Source organism: Mustela nivalis (genome assembly GCF_964662115.1).
Source record: "Mustela nivalis genome assembly, chromosome: 3".
Taxonomy (NCBI): Eukaryota; Metazoa; Chordata; class Mammalia; order Carnivora; family Mustelidae; genus Mustela; species Mustela nivalis.
The window spans coordinates 105,576,428-105,595,187 of NC_139022.1; the positions used below are offsets into that span (position 1 = coordinate 105,576,428).

The following is an 18,760-nucleotide window of genomic DNA, read 5'->3' on the forward strand; positions in this document are numbered from 1 at the left end:
ACTCTTCCCAGTGTCTTTCTGGTAGCAATACAAATGGTAAGTTATGGAAATTATTACGTCAATTGGTTTCTGAAGGTTCCTTTTTGGGCCTCGTATCTGTGCAGATCACTATACAGCCAAAAACCGAGGTGACCGCTCTGCGCTCTCCGCTCTGTTCTCTATGTGCAGCTCTAAGGTCTTTAGCACACTGCCTTACTCTTCTCAGACTCTGATCTCTGTCTCAGCTCAGTGAGACTGCCAACGGTTTTAGTTGCTCTTCCCTCTACTGCAGCCTGGAAACTGTCTACAGGCAGTAAACTGGAGAAATTGTAGGATTTGCCTTGGTTCTTCCCTTCTCTTACAGATCACAGATTCATGCTGCCTGCTGTCCAATGTTTAAAACTGTGGATTCATACATTTAGTCTCGTTTTCTTGTTTATGGCAGGAGGGCAATTCCTGTGGAAGTTAACCTTTCATGGGCAGAAGTGGAAGATCTGATAGCTACGTAACACACAGTTAAGTAGTGGATGTTAGGCCCTGTGCTAACCACTTAAATATCTCATTTAATCCTCACAACAATGCCGAGAAAGAAGTACTCATGTCACCTTTGTTTTATAGATAAGGAAATTGAGACTCTAGTGATTAAGAAACTAGCTCAAGATACCACAGTTGGCAGTAATAAGCTGTGAAAGGAGGTTTCAAATCCCAGTAGCATAAGCTCTAAACCACTGGATTCCAATGGCTGCAGAATATCTCAGAAGAGGGAAGAATGAGGAGGTCAAGGGGCAAGAAGGTTTTCAGGTTAAGTAGTAAGATAAAGGACAAAAGGAAGCAAAAGATCTGAATAGTCATTTTTCCAAAGATAAACAGAGAGCCAATAAGCACGTGAAAAGAAGCTCAACACCAACAATCATCAGAGAAATATAAACCAAAATCACACAATGTGATAGGGACTCTTTCCTATAAACAAAAAGGCAGACAACAGGGTCACCTGAATGGCGCAGTGGGTAAAGCCTCTGCCTTTGGCTCAGGTCATGATCTCAGCGTCCTGGGATCTGCTTGGCAGGGAGCCTGCTTCCCCCTCTCTCTGCCTGCCTCTTTGCCTACCTGCGATCTCTCTCCAGAGATCAAATAAATAAATAACATCTTGGTATATGTGCTTCCGAAGCGAGCGAGCATAATAAATAACATCTTGGAAAAAAAAAAAAAAAGGCAGACAATATTAAGTGTTTTTAAGAGGGGAAAAACTGGAACCCTTGTGCATTGCTGGTGGGATTATAAAATGATGTAGCTACTCTGGAATACAATTTGACAGTTCCTGAAAGGGTTAAATGTAGAACTTCCATTTAGCCCATCAATTCCACTCTAAGCATATACTCAAAAGAAATGAAAACCTATGTTCACACAAAACACCTGTGCACAAATGTTCATAGTGGTACTTTTCATAATAGCTCAGAATGGAAACAACCTACATGTCTATCAGAACAGATAAACAAAATGTAGTATATCCATACAATGGAATATTATTTGGCAATACAAAATAATAAGTTAATGATACGTGCTATAGCATGGATGAAGTTTTAAAACAGTATGCTGAAGTAAAAGGTCAAAGGTGGCCAAATATTGTATGATTCCATTTATAAGACAGGTACACAACAGGTAATTCAACAGAGATGAGACAATAAGTAGATTAATGGTTACCAAGGGCTGAGCAAAGAGAGAATATAGTTATTGCTATTATGTACAACATTTCTTTTTGGAGCAACCAGAGTGAAATTTGATAGTGGAAATGGTTGTACAACCTTGAGAATATACTAAAAACTTTTGAATTGTACACCTTAAAAGGGTGAATTTTAGAGCATGTGAGTTATATAGTAACATCAATAAAGATGTTGTTTTAAAAAAAAAGAGAGAGAGAGAAAAAACAGAAGGTAAAGAATAATCCTTCTTGGCTTCTTTTAGCCTACCCAGTCAGGTTGGAATACTGGCAACTGTTAAGGCCTCACAATGCAAGAAAAATGAGGGAAGCTAAGCAGTTCAAGAAGGGGCACAAACCCATCTGGCTTCAAGTCCCATACCTCCAATGACAGGTTACCTTTAGAACTGAACAGGACAATATTTGCTCACCACTGCGTGGACGGCTTTTTCTGAGCCTGTAACAGTCAAGGCAGACCCCAAATCCACATTTGCGACAAACCCAGTGGATGTTGAAGAGAGTTGTTTCACATACATCACACATCTCCCGTACACCACGCACTGCTCGCTTCCATGCCACTTTCTCTGGTGGAAAGAGGAAGAGGAATATTGTTGGCGTTGATCATTGTGAATAACAGCAAAAGACCCCAGATCCACTGACTGCTACTCGAACTGTTTTTGTCCAGCAATAAAACTCAAAGATGTAAGAAGTCAGTGTTTCTATAAATGTTAAGAGAAAGAAAATAGATGCTACTGCTAATATTTCTGAACAAGTGTCAACGAAAACAAATGCCCCATGTTTTTACTTAAGATAATGTAAAAATTTCAATTTGGGGGAGTTTGAAGTAAGAGGATTCTTCACTTGAAGTGTAGGGAAAATTTTCACAGGAGAATTCTCCTGGGGTATAGTATCTCACAGACATGAAATATCAAAAATATGTGAACAATGGTGGGGTCTAGGTGGTGAAACATGGTATCCAGTAGTGCTTCATCTATTCACAAACCATGTATCACTTACTATCACAAACTGGTTCAAAGCAAACTGAAAATATTCAGGGTGACCCAAACCCAGACAGGGATCAAGGAAGGAATGAGGTCTGCTGGATATAGTTAGGGCATCAGCTACTTAGTTTGCTACAAAGAAAAGTCTTATCAGTCTTAGCTCATCCACAGAAAATGCCACCTGCCACTCCTACCACGCCTCCTTTAAGCAACAAAAAATTGAAGTTCTTAAGCAGGAGTGCCAGGAAAACAAGCAAGAGGGTGTCTTACGGTGTGGCTCCACCATCATCATTGCCTCCTTCTCGGACATCACAAGCTGGCAGAACTGGTCCCCAACGTTAGCCAGGATGTATTTTGAGGTCTCTAGGTCTATTCCTTCTGCTAGGGAGGAAGAGGGAATCCACAGGTTCATGGCATCAGGGTCACTTTGCTGGGGACTCAGAAATCCCTCCACACGGAGCACCCCCTTCCGAGTGAAGATCAACCTGAGATAGGAAGGTAGATAATCAAATACATGGTAAACAGCAGCAGCCAAGCAAACTGATACACACCTAAAACCCTAGGAGCTAAAAACATTAGGTAGGACTTAAGAGCAATCAGCATGCAGTATTTTCACCCTGGAAGGCATCTGGCTGGCTCTGCTGGAAGGGCATCCAACTCTTTACCTTGGGGTTGCAAGTTCAATGCCCAAACTGGATGCAGACATACTTAAAGAAAAAGAAAAAATTTCTACTCTATTTGATCAACACAGTATGCATTCTCTTCACTAGCAGAAAGACCTGTGAACACTTACTATGTCTGCGTTCTTTAAAAAACTGATCTCAGGGGCGCCTGGGTGGCTCAGTGGGTTAAAGCCTCTGCCTTCGGCTCGGGTCATGATCTCAGGGTCCTGCGATTGAGCCCCACATCGGGCTCTCTGCTCTGCAGGGAGCCTGCTTCCTCCTCTCTCTCTCCCTACTTGTGATCTCTATCTGTCAAATAAGTAAATAAAATCTTAAAAAAAAAAAAAAAAACCAAAAACTGATCTCAGGGGTGCCTGGGTGGCTCAATCATTAAGTGTGTGCCTTCGGCTCAGGTCATGATCCCAGGGTTGTGGGATCAAGCCCCGCATCGGGCTCCCTGCTCAGTGGGAAGCCTGCTTCTTCCTCCCCCAATCCCCTTGCTTGTGTTCCTTCTTTCACTGTCAAATAAATAAAATCTTAAAAAGAGAAATAAATAAGTTCATAAAGCAGGGTACTTTAAAAAATAAAACAAAATAAAAATAAAAAGCTGTCCTCAGTGGACACCTGGATGGCTCAAGTCAGTCAAGCGCCTGTCTTCAGCTCAGGTCAAGACTGGGATCCAGTCCCGCATCTGGCTCCTTGCTCAGCTAGGAAACTTGCTTCTCCCTCTGTCTACTGCTCTCTCTGCTTGTGTTCACTCTTGCTCTGACTCTCTCTCTCTGACAAATAAGTAAATAAAACCTTTATTTAAAAAAAAAAAAGCTGTCCTCATATAATGCCCTGCAATTTCTCTATCTGCCTGTTTGACATGTGCACCTACACCACTGACCATGACCAGAGGAAAACAGCCATGCTCACTGTCACACTTGAAATTCATGTCTACCTAAGTCAGGTGAGCTCTTCATGTTGCCTCCCAGTCACAACAGTTTCCTGATGCACACTCTCCTAGATGCCGGTTTCATATCCTCACCTTTCTTTTCTAACCTCTAGTGTAATTTCTCCCATAAGGACCTTGCTATGTATTCCACTGAGAAAATACAAAGAACCAGAAGAGATGTCCCATAAGCTCCCCCCACCATACTACCAGGCCTTCCTGCAACTGTGCTCATGCTCCTCCATCTGACCTGCTGCTGCTAGGAATGAACTAGGTCCCAGCCAAGACTCATCTCTCCACCTATGCTCTACAACCTATCCTCTTGCATAGGCATCACATCACATACTCTCTTGTCTACATCTTGTGGTTTCCTCCCTACTGAATCACTCTGGTATTTAAACTTGCAATCTCAAAAATCCTCTCAATCCCACACCCTCCTCTTTTTATCTATTTGTAAGAGCAACATTTCTTTAGAGTTGTTTAAACTGTCAACAGTTCCTCTTCCCTTTTATTTTCTCTTCATCCCCCCACCATGACATACCAAAACTGTTTTTGACAAGGTCATTTGCCCCCTTAAATCCAATGATCATTTGCAGTCCTTATCTGACCTGACTCAATCCCCATTATTTGCCACAGTTCATTATTCCTTCCTGGAAATATTTTCTTCATTTGCCTTCCAGGACACCTTACTGGCTGTTCTTTCTGAACCTCCTTTACCAGCTCCTCCTCATCTTTCTAGTCTCTCAATATTGCAGAACTTCAGGATTGGTCCTAGGAATGTTTCTCTTTTCTAACTACACCTGGACTCCTCAAGCAGATACACAGCCTTTTTTTTTTTTTAATTAAGATTTTCTTTCTTTCTTTTTTTCTTTCTTTCTTTACCAGCGCACAAGCAGGAGGGCTGGAAGAGGGAGAAGGCGGCTCCCCACACCAAGCAGGGAGCCTGATGCAGGGCTCCATCCCAGGACCTTGGGATCATGACCTGAGCCGAAGGCAGATGCTTAACCAACTGAGCCCCCAGGTGCCCAGACATACAGCTTTAAATACCCTGTGACATTAAAATTTTTAACCTCCTGCCTGGACTTTCCCCCTCAATTCAGGAGTTAAGTTTCCAGCTGCCCTTTCAACATCTTCATCTAGAAATCTTAACAGGCATCTCAAATTTAAAAAGCCCAAATTAAAGTTCTCCTTTTCTTCCCCAAACCTGCTTTTCCCTGAGAAATCTTCTTAGCAGTAAATGGCAATCCTACTCTTCCAGTTTTTAACGTCAAAAGCTATAGAAACATCTTTGACTTGATTCCTTCTTTCATACTCATCTAACCCATCAGAAAATCATGAGTTCTCCCTTTAAAATATATCCTTTCGGGCCGCCTGGGTGGCTCAGTGGGTTAAGCCTCTGCCTTCGGCTCAGGTCACGGTCTGAGTCCTGGATCAAGTCCTGGATCGAGCCCTGCATCGGGCTCTCTGCTCGGTGGGGAGCCTGCTTCCCCACCCCCTCTCTGCCTGCTTGTGATCTCTCTCTCTCTGTCAAATAAATAAATAAAATCTTTAAAAAATATATATATATATCTATATATAAAATATATTCTTTCCTTTTTTTTTTTTAGGATTTTATTTATTTATTTTACAAACAGAGAGAGCAGAAGCAGGGGGGAGCAGCAGGCAGAGGAAGAACCGACTGAGCCACCCAGAGACCCACTCAAGATATATCCTTAATCCTACCAGACTCATTACTTTTATCAGCAGGCCACCATCACCTCTCACCTGGATAATTCCAACAACCTCCTTACTTCTCTGTGTTTCTGCCTCTGCCTCAATATAATCTATTCTCAAGAAGGCAATTACAGTGATCTTTTAAAACATTCCCTAGTGTCACTCATCAGCTCAAAACCTTCAGTGACTTCTCTTTCAACACAAAAGCCAAGCCCCTTAGAGTATTCCTTTAAAATATGGACAGATGGGGCAGCTGGGTCGCTCAGTTGTTAAGTGTCTGCCTTTAACTCAGGTCAAGTCCCTAATCAGGCTCCCTGCTCAGGAGGAAGCCTGATTCTCCCTCCCCCACACCCTTCCTGTGTTCCCTCTCTTGCTGTCACTCTCTCTGTCAAATAAATAAATAAAATCTTAGAAAAAGAAAAAATGGACCCATTGTTAACTCTATGACCTCAAATCTATCTTTTCCCCCACTCTATCTTTTTGCCACCCTAGCTCCACAAGCATACCAGGAATACTGCAGCCTTGGGACAGTTGCTCTTGTGCCTTCTACCTGGAATACTTGTCTCCCAGGAAAATGTGCAAACTACTCCTTGGCCTCCTCAAGGTCTTTACTCAAATCTCAGTTTCTAAAATCATCCTATTTAAACTACAGCTTCTCTTAACCTCCCCTTACTTCAATCCTCTTCTGTCTTTATTTTTTTCATAGTTACTATCAGCTAACATGACTTATAATTAATTAATTATTAATTGATTATAAATTATTATTATTAAGTATTTAATCTCCCTCCTCAGCAACCTCCTAAGGTCTGGATCTTTATGGTTTTATATGCTGTTTAACCCTCAGTGCCCACAACAATGTCTGGCACACAGTTAAGTGCTCAGTAAATATTTGCTGAGTGAATCCATACTACGTGGATAAATCATTTGGATTTATTTTACAAATGAAGAATTCCTGAAAGGTCATTTAGATGAAATTCTTCTGCCTTTGGCTTAGGTCATCATCCCAGGGTCCTAGGATGGAGGCCTGCATGGGGCTCCCTGCTCAGTGGGGAGTCTGCTTACCCCTCCCCCACACCCCCTGCTGTGTTCCTTCTCCCGCTGTCTCTCTGTCAAATAAATAAATAAAATCTTCAGAAGAAATTAGAAGAAGAATTTCTAAGTTTATCAAACAGAAGAAAAGTGACTAAAAGCATTTGTTAGGTAAAAGCAGGGGACATTCCCAAGATTTGTCAGTTATCTCTATTTCAAGGACAATTTCCATTATCTCCTAATCTTCCCTCTTCCTTTCTCAGAGAGTCAAGTTACTTTATTTTTTTTAAAAGATTTTATTTATTTATTTGACAGAGATTTTATTTATTTATTTGACAGAGAGAGGAATCACAAGTAGGAAGAGAGAGGGGGAAGCAGGCTCTCTGCTGCGCAGAGAGCCCGATGCAGGACTCGATCCCATGACCCTGAAATCATGAGCAGAGCCAAAGGCAGAGGCTTAACCCACTGAGCCACCCAGGCTCCCAAGTTACTTTAGTACCTAAAAGGAGTAAGTGGTCAGGCACATATACACCACAACACGCATCTTTCTGCTTATACCACTGGTTTCAAATGGAACCCAAGTTAGGAATAACGTAACAAAGCTCAGGGGCCTGCAGCTCAGACTGTTCAGCTTCAATTCCCTTGGGACAAAGCCACCAGTCACTTCACAACCCAAGCACCTGAGTGGCTCCTTTGGCAGAGCAAAGACCCCAGAACCAAGGGGTTAAGGAAAACAAAGAAAAGATGTGAGATTCAGAGAAAGAGTGGGAAATGGAAACTGGGAAGGAGACAGAGACGGGTTTGGGTACCTCCGGAAGTGAAAGAAGCGGCAGGCCACAGTGGAATCATCTTGCTCCTGTTCTTTAAATTTCCGATACCGCTCCAGGCGGCACTCCCGACACTTGTGCAGGTGAGGGGCTACATTGATGCAGGACCCATCCTGCAGGAAGGGCTCTCCAGACTGTTTCAGCTTTTTCACCTTGCTCACATCTTTCAGCACTGATTGGCCAACTGTGGAAAGTGAAGGGGGAGAAACAGCTGGTCATGATTGGTATTGAGACCCAATAACATGATCCTCCAGGTGTTGCATTCTTGTCCTGACCTGGCTCATTCTTCCTTGCCATGGCTTGGCTTGTGCCTACCAGACCCACCCTTGACAGAAAGGGAGGGAGCAAAGAAGCTTAACTGGAAGCTAAGGACCATGGAGAGAATCTGTGGGCAGTGTCCCACTGCAAGGAAACTGTGGCATGGGTGAGAAAAACTCAAGAAAGCAGAAAGTAGCCACTTGCCTCTAGCCTCTGGGGATACAACTATTCTACTAACAACAACTCTTGTACCCCCATTAGGATACCAATTCCTAATGACAACAGTTACTTTTCACCATTCGACTTTCTTAGATACTTGCCCGTATGTAATTCTGGACCATAACCTCACAGCATCAGTTAATGGCTTTTGGAAGAAGTGTTAAAACTTTATATGTGTAACAGAGAGAAGCAAATTTGAGGGGTGATTCTTTTTGCTAAAGTAATTCTATGAAAGGCTGTACACAGTATCTCCTCTAAATTAAAGAGGATAGGCCAAAGAGAAGAAAGAGATGAGAAAAACACCAGGAAAGAGCTCCTGAGCAAAAGGGGTATCAAGGGTACTCTTCTGATAGTATCCCTCTTTAGTAACACTGCTGGGTTAGATGCAATCCTGCCCTGAACCATAAGGTTGGTTGAGGGGCCTCTACTGGGCCCTTCTGGCTATTTTATTTCACGTGATTATAGAACTTTCCATCAAAGGAAGGGCTTCTGTTGCCCAGGAGCACAATAGGTGGGCATTCGAGGTCAGTGCCAGAGCCAAGGCAATGGATAACCCCAGCAAGATCACCTTTCAGGGGGGCGGTCCGCGGTCGGCCCTTTGGGGCCTGCTTCCCTTTGCCTTTGCCCAGCAATAGCTCAGCATTTCGCTCCCCATTGGGGCCCAACTTCCCCATTAGGTGCTCTGGAATCCCCTTCATGCCCGTCTTGGCCTGCAGCTGCTCCTCAGAATCGCTCAAATCTGACAGGTCACTGTTGGTACTGGAGTCCGAATCCTGTCTGCAAGCCAAGCTTCGCTCATCCAGTGAGAACCTTTTCACAGCTTCAAAAGGAGCTTTGTTCTCCTGTGAAAAATCTGCTGGGGAGGACAGAAAGCTGCCTGAGTGCCTGCCAAAGACGTTACTAAAGGTTTTGAGGAGGGGATTGTCCTGCTGCCCAGGCCCCACAGTTGGCCTCTCCTCTGTGGGGCTGGAGGAGAGAGTAGGCATCTCAATGGGCTGGGTGAGGCTGCTGGTGGGCGAGCTGGAGCGGCCGTTCCCCATGGCAGAGAGGCTTGGACCTCCGGTGGTAAGAGCTGAGCCCAAAACACTGGACACCAGTTTAGAGGAGTCAGTTGTGATGAAGAGGGTTTTCTTCTTTGCTAAGGATGCCGAATCTGTAGAGGAGTGAGCCTCGGGCCAGCTGGCTGCGGGTTTAGAGGTGACTGTGGTAGCAGAGGAAGAGCTACCTGATGCCTGAGATGCAAAGCTGCTGAAAGGGCTATGTTCAACTTTCTCCACAAATGCAAGGAAAGGGTTAGAGGGCTCTTCTCGGGATAGTTTAGGGGGCTGTAAAAATAGATTTTCATGACTCTCTGGGGTGCGGGGATTTAGGAGGCTCCGTGGGAAGGCTGGCGTGAGGGTGGGCATGGACTCTGCAGGCATCTTCCGATCCACAGAGCTGCCAGCCTTAGAGCCTGATTTAGTGTCTGCTCCAAGAGTGGATCTGCCTTTACACAGGCTCTCAAGGCTTTGTTTGAATGAGTCTCGACTGGAGGAATCATCAGCCAAACTCTCTGAAACGGTAGTGAAGTAGTTACTGGTGGGTAAGGTTTGGGACATGCACTGAAAAAACAAGTTTTTGGAGAGATCAGAGTCTTTCTGAGACTCTGGTGCAGAGCTACAGCCAAAAGAGAAGCCCAAAGGTTTGTTTTCTGTGGCTAGAACCCCATTGGACTGGCTCCTTCCACTTCCAAAAGTCAAAGGTTGTGATGAACTTGGGAGAGATGCTCCAAATCCAGAAGAGGCCAGAACGGTATTTCTTGAATTCTGAAAAGAAGATAGCCAGAGTTAGTGATGCTGCCTTCTCTTGACAACCTGTCACCTCTATTCTGGACTTAGGCAAATGTTTCTTGTGGGTCCAATCAACTTTTCTCTCCTACAATTCCATGAAAACTGCTCTTAAAACTACATCTCACCAGCATTAATGAAGAAACCTGCCACCCACCACATAGAGGGCATCTTTAACACAAGAGAGCTCTTAGAGATAGCAGGATGTTCATTCTACCACTCCCTTGGTTGTTAGCCAACTGGCTATCATAGCTCCAAGAGGCTGTGTAGGCTTCTTAGTTTCTATTTGGCAATGGAAACTCTACTAGGAGCAGGAGAAAAGGGTTCCTGAACAGACAGACAGAGCTTTTACTATGAAATGAATTTAGGGGCCCTGTAATATTAATCCACTTCAATGACCTCAGCTATTGTCAAAGTTTTGATTTATTTAAAAGTTTTGATTCATTTAAACTACCTGCCCATCTTACAAAAGTGACTTCCATCCCATGACAAGCCCACTGCACATTAAGGAAAAAATTCTCTTTATTAGTCTGAAACTCCCCAAGATGGATTGTTTTAGAATCTGGCCATTTATTTATGAGTCCAAATCTGTTTCAATTAAAGTTAGACCTAAAGACATAATTAGAAAGCACACTCATGGGGAGCCTCTGTGGCTCAGTCAGTTAGCCATCCGACTCTTGATCTTGGCTCAGGTCTCGATCTCAGGGTTATGAGTTCAAGCCCTGCACTGGGCTCCATGCCGGGCATGGAGCCTACATTAAAAACTTAAAAAAAAAGAAAAAAAGCACACTCATCACTGAACCCTTTTGTTATCATTAGGATCTAACAAGCCTCCAAACAGAAGAACTACAGCTACTCATACACCCACCAAACATTAAGTACCCAGCCTAACAAACTGAAGAATGAAAAAACATTCCTTTTTTTTCACCTTGAAAATGTTAACTTCTGCATGTGAATAAAAGGTATGTGTGTAAAGAAGGGCAGGATCCCTTTCATATACACATCCAGGTCTGAACACTTAAAATCAACTTTCAGGTAGGAGAGAATGCTATCTCTAGACATTCATTTTAAAACATTGGTAACAAAAATTATTCAAGGACTGCTTAATGGGTATCAGGCTTGCTTCTGGGATGATGAAAATTTTTGGAACTAGAAAGTACTATTGGTTGCACGACATTGTGGATGTACTAAATACCACGTATTATAACATTTTAAATAGTTAAAATGGTAAAAAATTTTTTAAAAGATTTTATTTATTTATTTGACAGAGAGAGAGATCTCGAGTAGGCAGAGAGGAAGGCAGAGAGAGAGGAGGAAGCAGGCTCCCCACTGAGCAGAGAGCCCGATACGGGGCTCGATCCCAGGACCCTGAGATCATGACCCAAGCTGAAGGCAGAGGCTTAACCCACTGAGCCACCCAGGCATCCCTAAAATGGTAAATTTAATGGTTACTTTTCCACAATTCAAAAAATTTTTATTCCAGATAAAGGAAATGGCTATTGTCCAAAAGGGGGGTGTTGTTTACTTAAAGTATTCTTTAAATATGCAAGAGTCTAGGTTAGGACTTTGAGGGTGGCACAGGCACATGAGAACCATGCAGGTTCTCACCTGTGGCTTGCCTCCAGTTGACATCTGCTACAGAGGTTGCTTCATGGCATTTCTGAATTAAAAACCTGAAGTTTGTTTGTTTGTTAATTTATTTAAAGGTAAACTTGACACCCAACGTGTGGCTCGGAGATCAAGACTCGCTCTACTGACTGAGCCAGACAGGTGCCCCATTATTCTTTTTCCTTTCCTTCCCACCAATCAACAGCTACTGCCTTAAATGTCCTCCCAATAAAAAAGAAGAGAATAGAAAGACACACCCCTAATGACCAGCTTTTGTTTCTTTCTCTCTTTCTTTTTTTTTAGACTTTATTTATTTACCTCATAGAGAGAAAGTGAGAAAGAGAGAACACACAAGTGTGGGGAGGGCAGAAGGAGAGGGAGAAGCAGACCCTTGGGTAAGCAGGGAGCAGGATGCTGGCCCTGATTCCAGGACCCTAAAATCATAACCTGAGCCAAAGGCAGACACTTAACTGACTGAGCCACCCACCCTGGCTGTAATTTCATTAGCAGAATTTGGCCAGGAGCCTTGACACCTGCATGACTCCAACAATCCAGCATGGGTAGCTCAGGTTTCACTACTAAAGTTACTCTTTAAAAATAAATATACAGGGGGTGCTTGGGTGGTTCAGTGGGTTGAGGCCTCTGCCTTCGGCTCAGGTCATGATCCCAGGGTCCTGGAATCAAACCTCACACTGGGCTCAGTACTTAGCAAGGATCTGCTTTCCCTCTGCCCCTCCCCACACTCAGGCACTCTCTCTCTGAAATAAATTAATCTAAAAAATAAAAATTAAAAAGAAGTGCTGCATGACATTTTTTTAAAATTTTTTATAAACATATAATTTTATCCCCAGGGGTACAGGTCTGTGAATCGCCAGGTTTACATGCATGACATATTTTTTTTTTTTAAAGATTTTATTTATTTATTTGATAGACGGAGATCACAAGTAGGCAGAGAGGCAGGGGAAGGGAAGCAGGCTCCCCACTAAGCAGAGAGCCCGATGTGGGGCTCGATCCCAGGACCCTGGGATCATGACCTGAGCCGAAGGCAGAGGCTTAACCCACTGAGCCACCCAGGTGCCCCATGCATGACATATTTTTTTTTTTTTTAAGATTTTATTTATTTATTTGACAGACAGAGATCACAAGTAGGCAGAGAGGCAGGCAGAGAGAGAGAGAGAGGAGGAAGCAGGCTCCCTGCGGAGCAGAGAGCCCGACGCGGGGCTCGATCCCAGGACCCTGGGATCACAACCTGAGCCGAAGGCAGAGGCTTTAACCCATTGTGCCACCCAGGCGCCCCTGCATGACATATTTTTAAAAAAACTTTTAAAAGCACTAAAGTGTTGGGGCACCTGGGTGGCTCAGTCGGTTAGGCATCTGCCTTTGGCTCAGGTCATGATTCCAGGGTCCTGGGATTGAGTCCTGCTTCGGCTTCCCTACTCAGTGGGGAGACCCTGCTTCTCTCTCTCCCTTTGCTAATCCCCCTACTTGTGCTCTCTTGCTCACTCGTCCTCTCTCAAATAAATAAAATCTTAAAAAAAAAAAAATGCACTGGGGCAACTGGGTGGCTCAGTGGGTTAAAGCCTCTGCCTTCGGCTCAGGTCTTGATCCCAGGGTCCCGGAATGGAGACCCACATTGGGCTCTCTGCTCAGCAGGGGGCCTGCTTCCCCACTCTCTGCCTGCCTCTCTGCCTACTTGAGATCTCTGTCTGTCAAATAAATAAATAAATAAAAATATACACATGAATGAAAAATAATTTGGATGGCCTTTTACTTTCCTTTAAATGATTAAATTTTAAATCCTTTTCTTGTAAGAAAGTTATGACAAAGTGATTTCACCTTAATTTTTAGGGCAAGAAGTTTCCTGGGGACTGTGTCCCTATTTTAGATTTGACTTCACAGTGGAAATTTCCATTTCTGTACTTTTAAATCAGATCCCAGGACAATACTTAGGTCGACACATTACCAAAATCACTGGTACAGTCACAGAAACTTCTCCAATCTGTTTGGAAAATGCCCTTTGACTCTAAACTTCCTCTATTCAGCTTTGCTACCCCAAGAATAGCATCAGTGTGTCTCCTCCTGCAGCATATAAAATGTGGTCTACTTTGTAATCCCCCTTTACATCTACATCGCCTTTGATGTGAACTGGATTTTAATTAATTTGATGACTTACACACAGTGGAAATCCACATAAGATCCTCACCTAGTTATCTTGGGAATGCTGGTCAATAGAGGACAAACCATGAATAGTGTGAAATTTCCATTTTATAGGCCTTCTCCTCTTCTGCCTGGACCTTTCACCTCCCTCCCCATCCCTGCACACTAAGGATTCACAAACTGCATCTTTCAGGAGAGGAAGGAGTCAGGTGAAATATATATGCCATGTTTTACTGGGCACTGTTACACCTAAAATGATTCCATCTTAAGATGTGAGCTCCTTCAAACAGGGATTTCAATTCTTTGTTTATAATATACAGTACTTAGCACACAGTAGTTTCCTATACGTAATTTAAAAAACCATTTAGTATTTTGTCTTTGTGTTTCATATTCCAACTTGAGGAAACAGCCAGTCTCAAAAAAAAAAAAAAAAAAAAAAAGACTAGCATAATGTAAGAAATGATTTTGGTAGTGTTTCAAATTTGATTGGGTAGCCAACTTGATGCTAACTTGTATTTAACAGAAGTTCCATTTCAGGAAGGAACATGTATACTGGAAAAAGAACATAGTAAGTTGGATACTACTGTGATTAATTCCATCAAATTTTCCAGGTAAGGCTTAAAAAGAGTAAGTTAGAAAAAAAAAAAGAAAAAAGAAACTTTTATGGCCATATCAAATCATGGAAAGAAAACTAGTCTCAAAGGAAAATATCACAGAAAATTATGAACTAAAAACAGGGGATGGTAATAGTCACTTTCACATAGCCTTAATTATAGTGTTCACTGTTACCAACACTATAATTCATTAACCTTGCCTCTCATAGGCCTGGTAGAGGCTCAACCACTATGTGAACTAAATAGATAATTGAATTAAAAAGATTCCCCACCAGATCTATTTGAGCATCTCATTAAATTGGGTTTTATAATCAGTTTTTGATGAGTGCAATTGTTCAGGTGACTTTTAAGAGCTAATAAAGTTATTAAAATATACACATTTGCCCAAAGAGCAGTAAAGGACTGTTCAGAGTACAATTTAAGCAAACCTCAGAAATGCTCCTTCCCTGTGGCATTTTAGATGCTATTTAATGTGTTAACATTAAAGTAGGGTAAGAAAATGAACCCAAATCTTGCAAATCTGCCCCTGAAACAACTCACCTCTCCTGGGGCCTGTAACCGGCCGCCTTTCTGTTTGTCCGGCCCAGTCCCTGCTGCAAGGCCAGTGTCTGAGATCCTCACCGTGGTTGGGGTGGAGCTGGCGGTACTGACCACAGCTGCTGAAGCCACAATGCCCTGGCCAACTTGTTCCAGTGTTTTTCCTGCCTCTTTGTTTTCGGCTCCACCCACCTCTGGGGCCAAAGATGTTTGACCTGTGGCTGGAGAATATGGAGTGAAAGGTACAGGTGTGTCCCCACCTACAGGCTCATCCTGTACCACCAGAGTCCTGCCGTTTTCTTTGGTGTAAGTGGCAAAGCGAATGTTGCGATTAATCTGGGGGACAAATGTAGTCGGTGGCTGCTTGGCTCTCTGATCCAGCCCTGGCTCTCCACTGGCATTCCCTCCTTTCCAGGGCCCTCGGCTCGCCTCACCTCCATCGCTCCCATTACTGTCTACTTCACCCCTGTCTCCTTTTAATTTCTTTGATGCAGGGTCACACCCAGAGTCCGAAGCACTTTTTCTCCTCCGGCCATCTTTCCCCTCTATGCTCTCTCTCTTCTTCTTTCCTTTGGAAGATTTTACTGCTTTTAACGTACCCCCCTACAAAACAAAATTCAAAAAAGATTTATTATAAGGAACCTTCCATCCTGTGAAAACCATAAACCATTAGCTCTTTCCCATCTCTAGAAACAGACAATCAAAGCAGGCAGATTGCTCCGTTCGAACGCCAGCTCTAAGATATCCCCTCAGTCAGAAAGCTGCAATCTTCCTATGACTCAATTTACACATGTATTCAAGATAATGGTTAGGAGAGATTAACTCACTTGTTGAACTTTCCCTTAAATAAAAGTCTTCCTCAAATGGGCTTTTTTTGAGGGTTTGAAAGATTTGTGGAATTTAGTTTACAAAAGAAGACCATTAGTGCTAGGATGGGAGCTCATTTGCCCCTTGGTGTAAAAAAAAAATCTGCTTTATTTTGTATTTTTATCCTTGTTTGACTGAAACTGGCATTTCAAGTACTGAGATATAAAATCTCCTCTATCCAGAAGTCACTAAAAAAACTGGTGACAACTTAAGAATAGAAAGACCAACAACATTTGTGTCTGTGACCAAAGGAAAAGTGTGTCCAACATAGGCAGGTCTGGATTGCTCTTGTGGGCACCATAAATATCCGAACAATCTCCAGAACTTATTTCAAAGTGTTAGACAAAGGAAAGCAAAACAGGTGGCTACCATAGACCAAACAGCCAGCCAAACCCCTTAGCTCTTCCAATAATTTCAGCCTATCTTATGAAATCTAACTTGTGCCTTAATTGAGAGGCCAAGCAACCTTGAAAAATAGAAGATTAGAAGACACAATTCCTATCCCTAAATAAACTCCTCTCCTGGCAAGAACAAAAGGAAGGTGGCTTAGAACACTCCAGCAATCTTTGTGCTGCAAAAACTTTTATCTAGAACATTATGAGAATAGTATCCTACTATGAAGGAATGCTTTTTTTTTTAAGCTCTATTCAGGTAACTTTCGGATAGTTTTACTCCAATAACATGTGTTGGAGTGGCAATAAGCTAGTGAGACACAGTGATTTAGCCATTAATGTTCACCAACTTCATTAAACTAATCTTGGTGTGCCTGAATATTTATAGCTTCTTTGTAAAAATCTGTATTTTTGTTGTAGCATTATAGCTTTGACAGCTGCAACTTCCTCAAATTTTATATTTCTTGCCAGTTCTAGTTTTTCTGTTCTTTTTTTTTTCCTCTGCTGCCTTCATTTCCATCTTTTCTCCCTTAATTTTCTTCTATAGTTCTTAACCACGCTCAAGATTTACTTCTGTTTCCCCCATACTTTTGGCAATCTACTCCTGAAAACCACAGATCTCACCTCTTATCCATCCAGCCAAGTTGCCAATCTCGGCTCACTGCAACCTCCCTGAGCACTAACTTGTATGTATATCCTACTTCCGGTGAGCTACTCACATGTGAGTAGATAGCATAAGATATGGAGCCCAGTACTCTCTAGATATATCTGACCGGTAGAACAGTGCATGGCATATAAAAGGTACTTAATGAATGAAAGAAAATAAGAAAGGGAATAAAAATGGGCCCAACGCCCATTAAAGTAAAAGATATTTTTAGTCATGTAAACAGTCAAGAGACATATCCTAGTTGTAGCGATATAATACACAGTAAAGAGCTATTAAATTTAACCATGATTCTTCTTTTTCTAACTTGATTCTGTTTTATCAAGTCAAGAATGACCGGATAAAGATGAGAACCAGACACTTAGCAGGAGTGGCCAAGACGACAATATTACAGAACTGCTAAGAGACTACGAGGAACATGTGGCTAGATGGCTCTCTTGTCAATGTCTTAATGAAAGAAATTCACATGGCATTCCTTGATTGGTTTAGGCACAGGTTTATTACGTATCTTTTTTTGGGTTATGATAATTCTGAATGAACCAAGAGTTGGTCTGAATCACAGGAGTAATCCACTGTGTGCTGAGCACTGAACTAGCTAGGCACCTGTTTGATTTATTTCTTCTTGGGACACAAAATTTCAAACTTCTTGGAGCTCACTACCACTTAATGGAAAGAAAAAGGATGCAACTTCTCCATTTCTTATTAGGCAGGTTATAGATATTACTACTGCTTATTACAGCTTTAGCTGTCTACTGTATCTTTCAAATATACCAAATACATCTGTCCTGAATGAATAGTTAGGCTGTAGAATCCTAAAATGGTTAGGCAACACAGCCATGATTAAAAGGGTTTGCTCCAACTACACTTCTTCTTGAGACTATATTCTCTTAACCAGACAAGACTTGGAGAGAGCAAGAAATGTACAGTGGCCAGAGTGGAAGCCCAAAGCACATCCATGGGTAACACACGCACGAGGAATCTGCATAACAAGATAAAGAAAGATCATGAGTCTGATCAAAGACTCAGTCGACTACTATACCTCGCTCTGAGTAGTTGAATTATCCATCAGCATCACATGGATCAGTCTGGGATCTACAGACTTGATCTCACCACTCTAAAGTAGGAGAAGGATAGCAGAAAATATGAAAAAGGGGGGAAAAAAAGATTTAGGCATTGTCCAAAGACTTAATTATGTATTCTTCTAATCCATGTAATTATCTCTTTATTTCTACTTCCCTAATAGGATGAAAGCTCCATGAAAGCAGGGTTCTCTACTATGTCATTCACTGGCAGAATAACAACATCCAAAACAAGGTCAGGAATATTATGAGCACTCAAATATTTGTTAAATTAATGAATGAATTGAGCTCAAGGCCCAAGTGTCTCTTTCAGGGACATTAATTGCAAATTCTACATCTCTACACTCTTCCTATTCTGTACATATCAGAAAGTAAAAAATCTACAAAACCAAAAATCATTAAAAGAACCACTCTATCAATAAACACTATAAATACTGAGAAGCAGCTGAAAGGATACCTGGTCAGATTTAATATGCATATCCTTGGATCTAGCAATTATATACCTAGAAATTTATTCCAATAAGCAATGCAAAATAGTTTATAATAATATATGTTCAAGGATATTCACCACATTATTTGTATTATTGAAAATACTGGCAACGATTTAAATGTCCATCAATTTTAGATTAAACTAGTTATAATATACATATTCAGTGGAATAGCATGCATCTATCTTAAAAGAATAAGGCAAATTTCTA

At 42.1% G+C, this 18,760-nt stretch overlaps 1 protein-coding gene across 2 annotated transcripts in view; it reads right to left on the minus strand.

The window, feature by feature from the left end:
- The window catches only part of KDM3B (lysine demethylase 3B), a 70,574-nt gene that overhangs the window by 25,229 nt on the left and 26,585 nt on the right, over positions 1-18,760 (minus strand). Inside the window, exons 6-11 of one of the 2 annotated variants that reach the window (XM_082725474.1) lie at positions 18,023-18,097; positions 15,064-15,663; positions 8,887-10,123; positions 7,824-8,025; positions 2,947-3,161; positions 2,107-2,259 (exon numbers count right to left, since the gene is read on the minus strand). In XM_082725474.1, coding sequence (XP_082581600.1) covers positions 2,107-2,259; positions 2,947-3,161; positions 7,824-8,025; positions 8,887-10,123; positions 15,064-15,663; positions 18,023-18,097 — 2,482 coding nt within the window. The remainder of the gene's footprint in view (positions 1-2,106; positions 2,260-2,946; positions 3,162-7,823; positions 8,026-8,886; positions 10,124-15,063; positions 15,664-18,022; positions 18,098-18,760) is intronic. The other variant, XM_082725475.1, reaches the window with a different exon arrangement.